This window comes from Lissotriton vulgaris, chromosome 2_1 (genome assembly GCF_964263255.1).
Source record: "Lissotriton vulgaris chromosome 2_1, aLisVul1.2, whole genome shotgun sequence".
NCBI classification, from domain to species: domain Eukaryota; kingdom Metazoa; phylum Chordata; class Amphibia; order Caudata; family Salamandridae; genus Lissotriton; species Lissotriton vulgaris.
In genome coordinates, this window is record NC_141687.1 from 1,490,056,013 (window position 1) to 1,490,072,274 (window position 16,262).

Sequence of the window (16,262 nt, forward strand, 5' to 3'; positions counted from 1 at the left end):
CAATGAATCTCCCAGTCGAACTCTTGGCATTTGAAAAAGCCGTTATGAGAGAAGTGAAGGAACTAGACCCAAGGACAGTCAAGGTGTTCCAGAATACAAGTAACATTGAACGAACAGCTATACAACAACTCTCCAAGAATGAAATCATTACCATAAAACCGGCCGACAAGGGCGGAGCAATTGTCCTTCAAAACTCACAGGACTACAGAAACAAATGCCTACGGCTACTGGTGGACACCAGAACTACGTCCACATCAATGAAGACCCTACTGAACGACTAAGGATTATCATTACATCTCTCATTGAGGAGTCTCTAATAAACAAATGGCTGAGCAAAAAAGAAGCTGACTTCTTATTGAACACCAAACCAGTCACTCCTTATTTCTATACCATCCCTAAAATACACAAAAACCTAGGGAAACCACCAGGGATACCCATTGTCTTTGGGATACAGTCCATACTGGAACCCCTTTCCAAATTCGCAGATGCATTTCTGAGGCCTATTTTACAAAAAACAGAGACATATCTTCAAGACACAAACGATGTACTCTGTCTCCTACAAGAGCTTACCTTTGACCCCACATTCAGCATTCTAATCAGCTTGGATGCAGAGTCTTTATACAAGTCTGCCTCACAAGGAGACCCTTGAAATACTTGAAGAAGTGCTTTTTCAGGAGGATTGGCCATTCCACACTCCTAGACATGTAGTGCTCGAATGCTGCAAGTTGGCACTCACAGAAAACTTTTTCCGCTTTGAAGAGACATTATTCCGCCAACAACATGGCACGAGCGAGCATGGGCAGCACATTTGCGCTGAGTGTAGTGGGTTTGTATGTTCACCGACTTGAAAAACAAAAGATCCTGAATGCCAGCAACCCCTACATGGACCATGTGAAAATGTGAAAACGATATATAGATGACGTCCTATTGATATGGCAAGGCACTGATGAAGAAGCTAATAGCTTCTTTCTCTGGCTTAACACACAAGACAGATTTTTGAAATTTACCCATACCATGAGCAGGTCACATCTTGGATTATTAGACCTTACCATCTGGGCAAGAGATGGCATCCTTGCGACCACAACACATTTTAAACCTACTGCAAGAAACTGCCTTCTAATATATGACAGCTTCCATCCTAGACACCTGAAGCAGAACCTCCCTTTCGGTCAATTCCTCCGATTGAGGAGGAACTGCTCAGATAAAGGGGACTACAACACACAGGCAGAAGACCTGAATAAAAGACTAATGACAAGAAATTACCGGAAAAAACTGATCAACAATGCTAAAAAGAGGGTTGGAAACAACAACATAGAAGCCCTCTTAGAACCAAATGTGATTAATGAAACACAAACCAAGCGACCAATTTGTATCACCACGTTCAATACAGCGTCTGATCAAGTCACTAAAATAGTGAAGAACATTGGCAAATCCTCAACATTGGGGACCTGGATATACCAACTCCAATGTTCAGTCATAGGCGAGGTATGAATCTCAAAGACCGTTCGGTACACACAAGACCAAGAATATTGAAAAGTAGCACACACAGGTTACATCCTTTACCAACAGGGCACTACCCCTGCAGCAACTGCAGTGTCTGTCACCTGACCACAGCCACCAAACAAGTCTCTTTTAATAACAATATCACCTGGGAACTATGCCAGTTTACCAACTGTAACACCACTGGAGTGATCTACCTGATCACTTGCACATGTAACCTACATTATGTAGGTATGACGACAAGAAAAGTGAGTACACGCATCGTCGAGCATAGGAGCAACATCCGATGCAAACGTGCAACTACACGAATGACAAGCCACTTCATTGAGAAAGAGCATACACCCAATGATTTGAGGTGGGTAGTATTAGAGTGCATCAAGAATAAAAACAATCTTGAGAGGGCACTACATGAACGTGAGCAACAGTGGGTGTTAAAACTCCACACCGACACCAATGGTCTGAACGATGACATACCCTGGGGAGAGTTTTGTGTTTAATAACTCCATAGAATGATACACTAACTATACCAGAACCAAGCCACCTTAAAAGTACCATCCCTAGCATTATAGGGGACAATTGTCTCTAAACACGAACCTGCTACGCTATTCTGAAAAGGTTTTTATAAATACCACTGAGTTTCATAATTCGGAACAATCAGGTCAAAAACAGCCATCCACAAATAATTGACTTTATAAAAAATTGATCTTGACCTGAGAAATCTTTTGTAAAAACTGCTCTGTGTCTTATAAATAATCCTTTTAAATTTCCATGAAATAACATCATCAACCATTGAGGGATCATCGAAATTCACTCCAAAATCCCTTTTATTAAACAAGGATGACCCAACAAATCATGGCCGCCGCATTCACCCACGTACGGCGGCCATTTTTAAGTATACATGCTCTAGTCTTTGCCCTGAACACGAGGCAAGACTTAACGCGGTAGGTTCAAATACCTCGCCTGGCCGTGACATGCTAAGATGCGGTCCGGCGAGGGAGAGAAGTAGGTGTTCCGGCGCGGCGGCTCCTAGTTAGAAGTAAGTGAATCCTTCTCTTTACAGGTACCGCTAAACTCGGAGGTCAGTCGCGCCTACGAAGGCACAATACAAAATGTAAACTTGACTACCCGACTTTCCTAAAATAACAAAACCGCCATTATTTTTCACTCATCCTGGAACATTAGAATATAACAAAAAACCGCCATTATGTTTTCTCTCATCCTGGAACGTTAGGAATATTTTGAAGGCAGTAACCGCCCCCCCCCCCCAGAGACCCTGAAGTGCGAGTAGGCACTTTGACAAGTAATTAATCAACTACTACATGTTTTGTGTGTTAAATATTGTGTGTGTTTGTACTGTCATATTAAGTCCTGTGCTATTTATATGTGTGAATTCACGCAATAGATCACCTTGAGCATTTGATACTCAGCACATCACCGGACTCTGTGAGTTTGCACGCACCAATATGGAGCAACTTTTCGCCCATATTTTAAGTGCGGCATGAAGGAAGCTATGTACCCTGACTCTGTTAAGAGAGGGGAGTGTACTTTTAGTGTTTTCCTTATTATATTACAGATGTACTGCGAGGAGCAGAAATCTTATGTATATACTTTTTCACGCATGCTTATTAGTAGCAGCGTCCATTCACTATCTATAGTTGTGTTTTCTTATTAGGGTTTAAACACAAGTGGCATACACAGGGCTGGTCCCTGTGGGGTCCTGAAGAAAAGCTAGGGGAAGCTTGAAACGTTGTGACCTAAAAACACTGGTTCCATCTCCGTTACAGCTGGTACACAGTGTTATACCCCATTTTTAAATCATACCAACCTAGGAGCAGGAATAAAATTATTTAGGCCCACTAGCACGGTATTTTTAAATCACTTGCACCCACTCCACTACATTGTGCACCACACATAGTCCTTCACAAGATAGTGCTCCTACATAGTTCGCAAGTCGTAGCACGCCCCAGTTCGCAGAGAACTGGGATGGCCCCAATGATGAAGCATGTCACCGCGAGGCAACCCCGTTGAGTGAGGGGGCTAAAAAGAAAAACATTTGTCTTCCTTTTTGGGCTCTGTTTGACCACATTGGCCAATAGCCCAGCCACAATCTAGATCTCTTTACCCAAGACCTTGTGTTTCGTTTTTCAGTGTCCTAACCTTTCCTTTTCTGTACACATTGGACACCCCTATGGAAGGCCCAAGGTACTCCCCTCGGCAGGGTGCAGTGTAATGGGAAGGTAGAGCATGTACTAGTGTGGGTGAATGGTAGTGAATTACAGCCATTTTCGTTTTTCACTATTGTAAGGCTATCTTGCCCTTAAGCTATAATAGGGAATGCTGTGTACAGTGGTTACCTGCATATCATCCCATAGGAGAAAGATAGGACATAAAAGTCTGGTATCCATGAACTCAGAGTTTAATAACACATCTTTTAGGAAATATGTTTTTTAAATATGTTTTTTAAATCCCGTGTTTGAAAACAGCACTTTTAGAAGGTGGCTGTTCTCTTGTCTGACCTTTCTGTGTGCCTTGGCCAGTTTGTGAATTGACTGTCTGGTTTGTGAGTGACAAGGGCTGGGTGGCTCCAGAGGCTGAGTGGGCCATCCCTGGGCTGAATAGCTCCATCTGCATCTAGAGTGGTGGAAGGGGGTAGCACCTGGGCCTGAATAGGGCTGTGCCTGCCTTCCACAATGCTGGCTCCACCTCCTGCTGGGCGGCTGACAACCCTGCCCCTCTCTTTGAAAGGAAAGGAGAAGCCAGGAAAACAACGTGCTCAGGGAACACCCAGAACTGGTTCCGGCCGAGCTCAGAGCCCTCCTGCACAAAGGGAACAAAGACTTTTAGGGGTATAAGTATAGGACCCCAGACTACAGAAGATACGATCATCCTGGAATCAAGAAGGAACCTCTGGCAAGGAGAAAGCTGGAACACTGAAGAGGAAGGACTGTCCTACTGTGTGTTTGTGGGCTGACCTGCATTTGCTTTGCTGCCAAGGAGAGGGGAAGGACTTTGCTTTGTGCTGTATCCCCTTGCTTGAAGAGATCTCCAAGGGCCTGAGTAGAGCTAGCTCCCTGTTAAGAAATCCCAGGAACAAAAGGACTTCACCCCTAGCTTCCCGCCTGAACTCTACTGAGAGAGTTCTGTCCTTCCTAGAGTGCTTGGGCCAGTTGTGGTGCCTCTGGAAGTTGTACCTGTTGTAGGGAGTCTGGACAAGAGGAAGCTAAAGACAATCTGCAAAGTTTCATGCATAGCTCGCTTGCGAAGTGCATCCCCGATAGTGCGAGGAAAGTCTCGCCGCTGCGAGGATCGAGATCGTCGTAGCGCCTGTTGCCGCTGCAAAAAAACGATGTATCCTTTGCTTGCGGAACGCATCGCCCCGGGAATATTACCATTGCTGCGAGTATCATCGCAGGGCCTGTCGTCGCTGGGTGAGATTGCCCACCACTCGCTTGCGGACCACATCACGTCGCTGCGAGTGCCGTCGCAGAGCCATCGCATCAAGAGGTTGCAAGAGGAGAAGATCGACGCTGCGCATCGCCGCCAAACCTGAGATCGTCTCCGTCCCGAAGACCGTTTGTACCTTTGCGAGACGCTTCCTAGGAAACCTGCGCACCGGAATCCATTCAAGGTATCGCATCCCTCCCCATACAGACCAGAGTCATCGCAACATGCCCGCTGCGTCCAGCGGGGTTGTCGTATCGCCTCTCTCGGGTCTCAGGAGTGACACATTGCTTGTTTTTCAATGTTGCAGCTTTCACTTGCATCTAAAGGTACTTTTGGTCAAACGTGATGCAACTGTGGATTATTTTAACACAACCCTAAGAACTCTTTTAAAATCATATTTTTGAACTGTGCATGTTGGATTTTTGTCGTTTTGGTCTTGTTTAGTTTAGATTAAATACTTCTATTTTTCTAAACTGGTGTGGAGTCCATTTGTGATGTTTTCACTGTGTTACTGAGAGTGTTGGTACAAATACTTTACACATTGCCTTTGATAAGCCTGTCTGCTCTTGCCAAGATACCAAGGTGGTGAGCAGGGGTTGTCTAAAGAGTGTATCCCCCTTACGCTGACTAGAGGCCAGGGTCCCTATTTGTCACAAGTACCCACCTGTGCTAACTAGAGACCCCGAAGTCTAACATGTGGGTGGCACAATCAGTGGTGCTGCCTCACTAGTAACATTTGACTGACAAGCCCTGGTTATATGTTATACCTCTTCACAAGAGACTTAATATTAAACAAAATATTTCAAACTGTTGTAAACTAATTATACCATGTTTAGATGAGAGAGCACATGCACTCTAGAACTGATTAGCAGTCCTAAAGCAAACAAAAAGGTCATAGAAAGATGAGGAGAAAGGCAACAATTATTGAGTACCCTTCAGGGAGGTCCATTTTCCAACATGGCACTTTGGAGAAAGAACTTACTGGCATATGATATCTAGGAAGATGTATTGTGTATGTAGCATCTTGATTTGTAGTTTGGTATTTTAAGAAAGAATTCTGAACACTTGATCTGAAACTCTTTGCTGTCTTTAGTATGGGCCATATCTGCACTTTAGTATTTACATGTGGGTATTTATGTATTTAACACCGTGCACTTGGTTTTATATAATGGTACTTTTTCATATGACATTTGTGAAATTGTATTTCCGCACAGCAGATTGATTTACATTTTGCCCTTTAAAGGAGCACATTTTAGTATTCATCATTTTCTGGAATTCTATATTTGTTTCGTTTTTGAAAAAATATTATCTGAACTGATTTAGTTGCTATTTTGCGATGTTCTATATCTTGCCCTCTTCAGTCTTGAGACTTGCACTTTATAACATCGAATTGATGAGGAATTGGATATTGTTTGCTGTAAGATGAATGTTGTGAACTTTTAGAAAACCTGTAAGACATCGTAAAAATAAATAATTCTCTACAGGAGGAATAGAATGTCCCATGAATAAAAGAAAACGGTTAACAAATGATTTGGCACAGGTGCTGCAGATTTTCAAATGCATAAAAATGTGCATGTATATTGTTGCATTAGAAAATTTCATTCACAAACCTTTTCCAAGATTATGCCTGTAATGTTACAATTGGAACAGGTTTCCAGCATTGCATGGAAGAGTTTTGTGTATTCTGGAATTTAGAAAATCTACACACGTGCAAGGTTGTCAGCTTTACTAATTTCTGTAAGAATGAATCTATTGTATCTCATTGGTCAGATAAGTAATTTTTGTGAAATTAATAAAAGGAAGGTCAGATCATAAATCCCTGAAACAACCAAAAGCAGAACCATAATAAATGAAGATAATAAATTGTGCCAAATAAAATACAAAACATAGATGATGGGTGAGATATATGGGGATTTATGTCTAATACAATAGTTTGGAACAATGTTTATAAATTAGTCTACTATCATTCTGAAACGCTAGCAATAGGATACGTGAGGGCATTCATTGACATTCTTATGAGCTGACATGGAAGTGGCTGAATGGACCTGAGAAAGAAAACCAAAATTCTGAATACGTGCCCTATCACAATCTTGACTCCAAACTCTTTCACTTCTGTTTCTCGGATCATAATTTTGAGTGTCTTATTTATTTATAATGTAGTGGAAAAAACATGTTCAGTCATTATCACACATCTTTTTTTCAATTAGTTTTATATTATCATAAAATATTGACTCTGAGTACATAGACCTTAGTAATGAAATGTACATCTGGGTAAAATAACGTTATGCTTGCTTCGAAAAGCGAGATAAAACCAAAAAATGACTCATTCTCAGTGCATCTTGTTTCATCAGAAAACCTGTTCTGGTACATCCTTAGTCTTTTAAATCACGAATGACTAGGCAGATATTTGTTTCTCAAACCTGAGATTCCTCATCTTTGTGTTTTGCAGCAAATTTTTTGAAGGAAAAATCTTGTTTATGATGTTATTTTAACTCCAAACAAGTATGATATTCTGTATCAAATATTATCATTGATACAAACAGTTTATAATGTACACCTTCAATGTGGTCCATTCAAATGGCCTCTATTGAGAAACCCTAATATATTAACACAGGTCTAGATCTGTTGAAAATTAAAGGGAAATATTTATTTTGGTTTGGTCTTGTCAATAAAGATGAACAAAATATTTAATGAATAAACTGAACATTTATATATAATGTTTCATCGCTGTGATCATTTCAGTTTTGGAAGGCTTCATTATTAGAGGTTCTTGTGAAGGTGAGAGCAAATGCTAAAGTAAAAATAATCCGGCAAATCTATTCTGCTCCTATAAACATATTCTCTGATATTTGTGGAGATCATGTAGTTTTAAATAAACTTGCATTGGACCTTTAGTTTATTTCTCCGTTGGTATGTAATGCTATCTTACAAAATATGTGAAGGAATTCTTGAACAAACTATTTTTGATAGAATGAATCAAATGCTCAGGAACTGATCCTGACTCTGCCCAAAACAAGAATGTGAATTAAATATATATACGAAGAATCCTACGAGCATATCAACATTTATTATAGGTAGATGTACTCAGTCTTAGATTATAATAAAATGGATATTTTATTCAAATTAATAATATTTTCACTACTAAATGTTGACTGCTGAAGACATTTCAACAACATAGGATCAAAACAAAAGCACACACTAATGGAGACCAAATAGTACAACACAGTCCATCATTACATTGAGGCTGAAACTAGGGAATCAACCACTCAGCCAGACCCGGATAACAGCAGTGTCCTTATAGTCCAGTATGCAAAGCATTATGTACAGTTCTTTAGGCTGATGTGGAAAGGTTGTCAAGTTTTTTGTTGTCTTGTGTCATCAGTTCATGAGACAATCCTCAGGCCTAAATGTCCTGATACAGTAATGGCCAATCCTTTAAATGAAGTCCATTCAAACAATTGGATATTCATGCATGAATCGTAATCTACAAATTAATTTTAGGGGAGATAAAAGAACTGCAAGAAATTTGGAAGAACATGGAAGTATAGGCCCCCCACAACCACATGCTATTTGTTCCCATGGGAAGTAGAGGCATAGCTGTGACTTGTCTTGTCGTGTAGGGCTGACAGGTCCATTGACTGTACAATCTCAGTTTTCCTTGAATGAGACTTCCACTCAAAGAAGAAAGAATAGAACAATTATGACATTTACTCACATGCTGCTACTAAACTCTGCCTTCAAGATTACAGAGCACTGTTACAGAAGGAGATATTATTTTAAAATCTCTGCCTGTCATTTTGATAAGCGCAAGACAGCAAGTAGATAATGTGGAGAGGGATCCTAACCTAAAAAAGAAACCAACTTCAATCAATGTAACATGATCTATTCTTCTGAATACATATGTAAGAGAGAAGCAGATTCTGATCTAAAATGCCAAGACAACAGTTTTTTTCACCTAAAGGAGTTTCACTTTCTCTACAATTTTGATTTCAATTTACTTGAGCTGTAAGTGCCAATGCCCATCTTTTTAAATAAAGTCCACAGTTAAACAGCAGGATTAAGAGCATCTGTGCTGGTTTCACATGAACATATGCCTAGAAGTGTGTGCACAATTCTGGAGGCTAAGAGAGGAACTGCTTGTGTAACCCAGCTAGGTCTCTACACGGGTAGCACACTCAGAGCAGGACCCAGATTAAATTGGTTATGACAGTCTAAGGCCTTATAATCCGCTTGGGACTCGAAGAAGAAATGTTGTTTTCTTCCTTGCTGAAGTGAAGTGTAGTTTTTTACCTGTTTTTACACTTAGGGTAAAATGTGTTAAAACATTTCTGGGTCCCAAACTCATTTTCACTGTCTATTTGTCCACCAACTGATGTTAGTATTCTAAAATGAGTAATATTTGCCTGAGGCAACCCTAATGAGATTCAAGATTTCCCCTATCATTTTGGGCCGTCAATCACTTTGCTTGCCAGCTGGGCAGTTCCTGATCAATAGACCCATCCTAGTGTGATTAGCCTAATCCGGGGAGAGAAAAAGGGTGAGAGATTAATCTCAGGTGTGTGATTAGCTGCCTCTCTCCGATGAGCCCAGGCATGACTTTCTCACAGTGGCAAAGAGAAATGAGGCACCAGTCACAACAGGGTTTATATATTTTTTACTCATTGATTATTATATTAGGCTCCACTCCCTGAATTCTATGGTGGTTACATGTAGGCCAACACTTTTGAGTATATTTACACTTGTAAATGGTGTATAGCCAAAAGTAGTAAAGTTATTCAAAAGTGTAAGAGTACACGTACACATGTAGATTTACTCACATGTACATTTACCTTTGTGAATGCTCCCTACTGTGTTTGCCAATCATTTAGTTGAAGGCATCTTTTCTTAGTAACCAATGCCTTCACCAAGTGGACACTTATTACCTTTCTACAGTACAGAATTGTAAAAGAATATGTTCTGGGGCCCAAGGTTTTGCTCAGAAGCCTGCAGCTATACTACTGAATGTTGGGGGTGTTGAATACCACAACTGTGTGATCATGATTTCATTATATGCCTCCTTCATCCACAAGAAGGCACTACTTGCCACTTTAGCTCACTTTTTGTTTTTTTTCCATTTCCCACTTCTTTACTCTTATGTGATTTTCCTGCCCTTTCTCTGGGTCATAGTCTGTCGAGAAATAATTAGTGCCTCTCCCTAAAAATAAGTACTGAGTTGTCCCCACCTGCAGCCACTGGCTTAAATGAAGCAATGCAGTGGTACTAGAAACTCTCTTACATCCCATGGAGGAGCTGTCATAGATCCATTCCCAACTGTCCTCATTATTTTCGACTGCCATCTAAGGACAATGGATACCAATCCTGCTCTGTCCAAGTCTCAGCTTCTCCATTTCCCTCCCATGTAATATTACATATGCAATGTGTTTGCCATAATATAGAAATTAGCAAAATACCTTGTTTGGCTCAGTTGATTTAATCCTGCACCAAAATATCCTCTGGGGGAAGATACGCTATAGCTATGCAGTCAGTCACTTGAAATTGATCAATAAGGTTCTTATTTTTGGTGATGACGGGCCAAATTCATATGCACAAAACCCATTTACTGTGCACCATAAGTGTTTTAAATGCCCTTTTCAAGAGTGACCTGGATCATTTTCTTTCAAGAGATATTAAATACAGGGATCTGCACCAAATTCCAGATAGTAAGATTTTGAACACCGTGATAACATTTTTGTATTTTCACTAAATGTGTATGTACAAGTGGAGGGCAGACAAGGCCATTGGTCATCTTTTTTGAAATTGCAAACCCATTAAAAAGTCTATATATACTTTGATTAGTTCTCTAGATGTGTAGTTCAGCACAAGTCAGTACCTGTTTTGGGTGCAATAATGATGTCCTATAGGAGATGACTGAAGGTTGGTAAATATGGTGTAAAACATAATTTATTTACCCAACAGATCGATGAGTTTTTATTTACATGGAAACGTTAAGTACAAGTGGAGAGTAGCAAAGATTATTGGATGTTTTCACAGCATGAAATATCATTGTCGCTAATTAATTATCATATAGAGCATGAGATACCAGGAGATCCACCTTACTCTACACAGTTCGATATTTCTACATGATCCTCTGATACAGGCCTTTCTCAGATCATCTGCCTCCTGTTCTCTTGTCCCGGGGGTCTGGAGGCATTGCCGGACCTATATCCAAATCTAAAATTAATGTATCTTGTTCACATAATGAATACTGACATCACTCGTTTAGGCTTTATAGTAAGATGAAGCCTAGAAAGTTTACCAATCCAGTAATTGTGTTATCAGATAATGTCAATATAGATGCTACCTCTGAGAGTAAGTTAGTCCCAATCACAGTAAGAAAATTCTACAGAAGTAGACCCACCACGTCTTGGTTATAAGAACCTCTAATAGCTGAGAAAAAAACTCTGTAACGACAGAGTCGTTGACGCAAGCATTATATTGAGGAAGATGAAGCCACCTACTGGGCAACCTTGAGGAAATATCCTGCCTCCACTGAGGTTGCCAAAAAAGCCTATTTTGATGAGAAAATGAAGTCGCAGCAAAAAAGTCACGAGAGGTGTTTAAGATCATAAAAAATGTCAAGCACCTACTGCTTGTGATAGAAGCTCCCCCCTCCCTTAGAATGGTGTGAAAAGTTAGTCACCTTTTTAATTTTGTTTAGTTTAATTACTTTATTCAGTGTTTCTACCATAAACATACACGACCCATACAAATTCATTAATAAAAATAAATACCCCTGTGAAAACATTCAGAACTCAAACAGCAAACCTCATCACAAGTACAAAGTTAGGAACATATACAAATGTATCGAAATTCACATTTCATTCACACTAAAATAAAAGCCATAACTGCTGGATATCCTCAGCCTTGGGATATCAAAATGTCTAATTTATCTCTGTAAAAGATAAAAAACAATATATACGATAATGAATAATAATAAAGAGCGAGTTATAAAACAGGCCATACACATCTTCACAAACACCATATTTAAAGTACAGAGATCTAAGGTGCAATTGCTTTCTTTCTGACAGACCAACTCTAAAAAAGGTATTTGGATACTGCACACACTATCTTCTGGTTAGACTCCGTGCACAGTAGCCTTATGGTTTCCTAATGCTGTCTACAGCCTAACTGTCTACACAAATGTATACTCCATCTGTTTCTGGGGCGAACATAAGAGGGACATAAGATGAAAAACTGAGACAGAAATTCCTCAGACTGCAAGCATGGGGGCATATGGTACTCAGACAGCTATGTATATTCCTTTTTGCTTGAAGTGTCTGTAGATGTAAGGTGCCATATCGAACCTTCAGATCGATCTTCCTACCTGCTGGTAGTAATACATAGTCTAGGAAAGGCTCAAAACTCACATTGCACTTAAAATGTATCAATTAGGCTACAAGAGATCCCACTGTCACATCCCTAGACTCCTCAGTGATTTTTATTATCCAAAAAGCCTTCTTAAGTGGAGAATTTGGAAGATTCTTTGTAATGGGAATAGAAGACCAACAATCACCAAGGCCAATCTAAAATACCATGCTCCTGACATTAGAGAGGCATTTGATTTTAACAGACAAATTACTAGAGACTGTATCCAAAAAGGAGGTGTAATAATCTTCCAGATCTGGTGGATACTTAAGTCTGCACCAGTAAAGAAGTGCCTTAGGGTGGGCCTTATATATCATAGGCTCCAGGCACAGATCCTGTCTTAGAGAAAACATAGGTGTATTTTTTGGGAGATCAGTTAGGATCTAATGAGTGCATATTCGGCCACCCCCAGTGTATTACGATTGGTGTTGCCCCATGCAGTACACTACCATCAGCTTTGGCTCTGTATACCTTTAGAGAAAAGATATACACCTGACACTAGAGGCCCTCAATAGTCTTAAAATAGCTGCAGATTGCTGCATAAAGTTCAGGCTAGCGCACTTATCTTTGGGGGCCCAGGACATTGAGTTAGTTAATTTATTAAAAAACCTTTTTTCAAGATACGATTTGAAAGATACAGTCTAATTTTGTCACAACCTCTCTGAATGACATGATCATGTCTCCTCTAGATGAAGTAACCGTGAATGCGGAATGTACCTTGTCCACTTTCAACCCAGCCCCCCGATGAAACTATAACTGAAATATATGGTCCTAAATCAGGCTCCCCCTCCGATCCATGCCCCATTGAGCTGTTCATTTTGGGGATGAATGTGATCAGCTCGTTGATGGATAAACTTTTTAATGAATCAATTGCCACTGCTGTTGTACCTTTAGCGTGGAAGCTGACAAGAATAATTTATCTTTTTCAGCAACCCACAGCTGATCCTAATGTCTTGGCCAACTATAGGCCTATTTCGCTACTTCCTGCGGAGGTGAAATTTCTAAATACATTTTTAAATTGGCAGCTCTCAGATGACCTCCTTCACCACAGTTAATCTGGGGTTTGGCCTAATTTGAGTACTGAGCCGGCTCTTCTAGAGGTGACAGAGCACATCAAATGCACTCTAGTTAAGGGTGAAATGGCTGTGCTGATGCAGTAGGAACTTTCAGCAGCCTTTGATACAGTGCCACATTCTATGCTCCTCTGACAATACAGGCCATTGGGTTAAACGCCTAGTGTTGAGATGGATGGATTCCTATCTGGGGAAGAGAGGTCAGAAAGTTTGGACCTCCCTTTTTCATCTGGTACCAAAGGCTTTAGCAATAGGGTTGCCACGAGGCTCTGCTGTACATCCTACACTTTTTAATAGATATCTAACTCCTCTAGGACCACTTGTAGATTCCTACAGAGCCAAGATAATCTCCTATGCTGAAGACACCCAGATGCAGTACTAAAGGGGAAGGTATTTAACCAGACCTCATTTAGCCTGCAGTTTTCTCCTGGCTGTGTCAGAATCACCTGATGTGTTATGCAGAAAAGACCAAAGTCCTGCTCTTTGGCCTTGATTTTTCTGATTGGCCCACATGCTGTCCTGGGAGGGTTCTCTTGCTGCTCCTTCAGTCATGAGTGGTCAGGAGCCTAGGGTTTAAGTTTGATAACCAGTTCCCTTTTCGACCTCAAGTCTCGGCATTTGTGGGAACCTGTTTTGGGCTCCTCCATGTATTAAAGAAATGTTTGCATGTCCTTCTCTTACTAGCCAGGCCTTAATTACCTCTAGGTTGGATTATGCTAATGTTCTATATTTGGGCATGCCAGATTGCTTAGTAAATAGGCTTCAGGTTGTACAAACTGGTGCAATGCGGATGTTTCACAATCTTTCTCTGAGAACAAGGGTCTCCCTGCATCTTCATTCCCTTCACTGACTTCCAGTGAAAAAACAGATTCGGTGTGAGACATATAGGCCCTCAATATGTTGAAACAAGAAATAATTCGTATTCTCCCATTAGGAAACTATGCTCCTCCAATCTGACCATGGCAGTATTGGCATGGCTCAATCTCCGGGAAAGGTGGCCTCTCCTCCTTGCTGGGGCCCTCTGCCTGAAATATACTGTCCCTTGACCTTCGCCTTGAAGGGTCTGACATGTTTTTATTAAAAAGTTGAATACAAGTTTTTTATTCAGGCTTAACGTCTTGCCCATGAGTACTAGCGCTGGGACACTCTTGCGAGCATCTGTCGCGTTTTGTAAATCTCTGCTCATCATCATTTAAATCCAAACGATTCTGTCAAATTTACTGATTTAGCACCTCAATAATATGGAAGCTGGGAGTATGAAACTGTCCTAGAACAGAATGAACCAGCATTATCAATCTGTACCCACAAAGATGAGTGTTAAGAAATTGAGTCAGAAGATGAAGTTTATATTATAAGTGGTAAAATTGAAGGTACCCATGTCAAAAAATTGCATAGTACCAAGTTTTAAAAAAAAAGGATTTGCACTGCCTGATTAAGGCTTATGTGCATGCAACTATACTAAACATCTATTAACCCAACACCATGCTATACGGACAGCAAAGTAAAACAAATAAACATGCAAGGAGGTGAAGTGAATAGCACAGAGAGCACCTGTTAAAGAAAAAAAGTCACAAACCAACAATAAAATGTTGTTACGCTGGCAAAGAAAGTTCCTCATATCACTCACAGGTTAACGTTAACCAAAATATTCACTTCAGCCCCAGCACAAAATTCTAATGGGAACTTTAACGGGACAAAACAACTAATCACAAAATGTCATGACTTTGATGGACAGCCCATGCACGTGATGGCAAATCATTAACAAAAATGTAAAAAAAAAGGCAGAATGGGGGTTACCTATAGCCCACTCAATCTCTCTTGCTCTTTCTCACTTCACATCTTGCTGCACGTTTTTGAGGAATTGATGACATGAGGTATTTCATACAGTTAAAGCCGGACCTAAAAAGAATCATGCTTTTCTGAAATGGGGCCATTCTATCTAGGGAATGTCCTCATTTCTATGGAACACATGATATTCAATGTCAAAATCAGTTTTGTACATTATTATTATTTGGCATGGTTTAATAGATTACAATTTATTTGACGTTGTAGTGGACTTTGTGGGAGTGAATCTGTCATAATATGGGGCTCATACACAGGTACCGTTTGTAGTTTTGCATTACAGCAGATGCAATTATTTTGTGTTCAGCATGAACAATGAAGTCAACAGGGGGTAAATCTATCTCAGTCAAAATACATTTCTTAGCTATCATTTATGAAGATGCTTGTAAAAATAATTTCCTCCAAAACGTACAGAAGACTTTGCACCAACATGTTCACAGCAATACTTTAAGTCATATCTTGATAGTCTACAGCTGATGACCTACAGACACATATTTAAATGCACCGATAAACTAATCTTTACTCAAAGTGACTTACACAGCACTCTTATTTGACACATAGCAAACGAGCATTTTAAACTTTATTAAAAGGGCTGCACATAGGACCGGTTTGTTTCATTCAGTGTGTTTTGTCATATGAAGGGGTTAGCGTATCACTTTACTTACTTTGCTACAGGCTCCTGTGGTAGTCTCGCACACTGTAAGGATAGATACATTCTGAGGTCTATTTAACCACCTCACCACAGTCTTTGTGTTGCTCACCCACTTCACCATTGTGATGTAGTAATCCCTGGTTAAACAAAAAAGATAAAAATATTTAACTTCGTAATATGTTTCTCTCATTTCTTGAGCTATAACCGTCATCAAGTGTATAGTGTATATAAAATGCGATGCAGCGCGCGCTACGAAATTCATTTTATTAATTAAATTGTTTACTGACCTCCAATTATCCATATGCCGGTTTTTAGATTTAATGATGTTATTGCTACCCTTACTAGTT

At 40.1% G+C, this 16,262-nt stretch overlaps 1 protein-coding gene across 2 annotated transcripts in view; it reads right to left on the reverse strand.

Annotated features, from left to right (window-relative positions):
* DPP10 (dipeptidyl peptidase like 10) overlaps positions 1 to 16,262 on the reverse strand; it is a 1,575,897-nt gene that overhangs the window by 479,494 nt on the left and 1,080,141 nt on the right. For both annotated transcript variants that reach the window (XM_086957361.1, XM_086957360.1), the window contains exon 11: positions 15,929 to 16,052. In XM_086957361.1, coding sequence (XP_086813487.1) covers positions 15,929 to 16,052 — 124 coding nt within the window. The remainder of the gene's footprint in view (positions 1 to 15,928; positions 16,053 to 16,262) is intronic.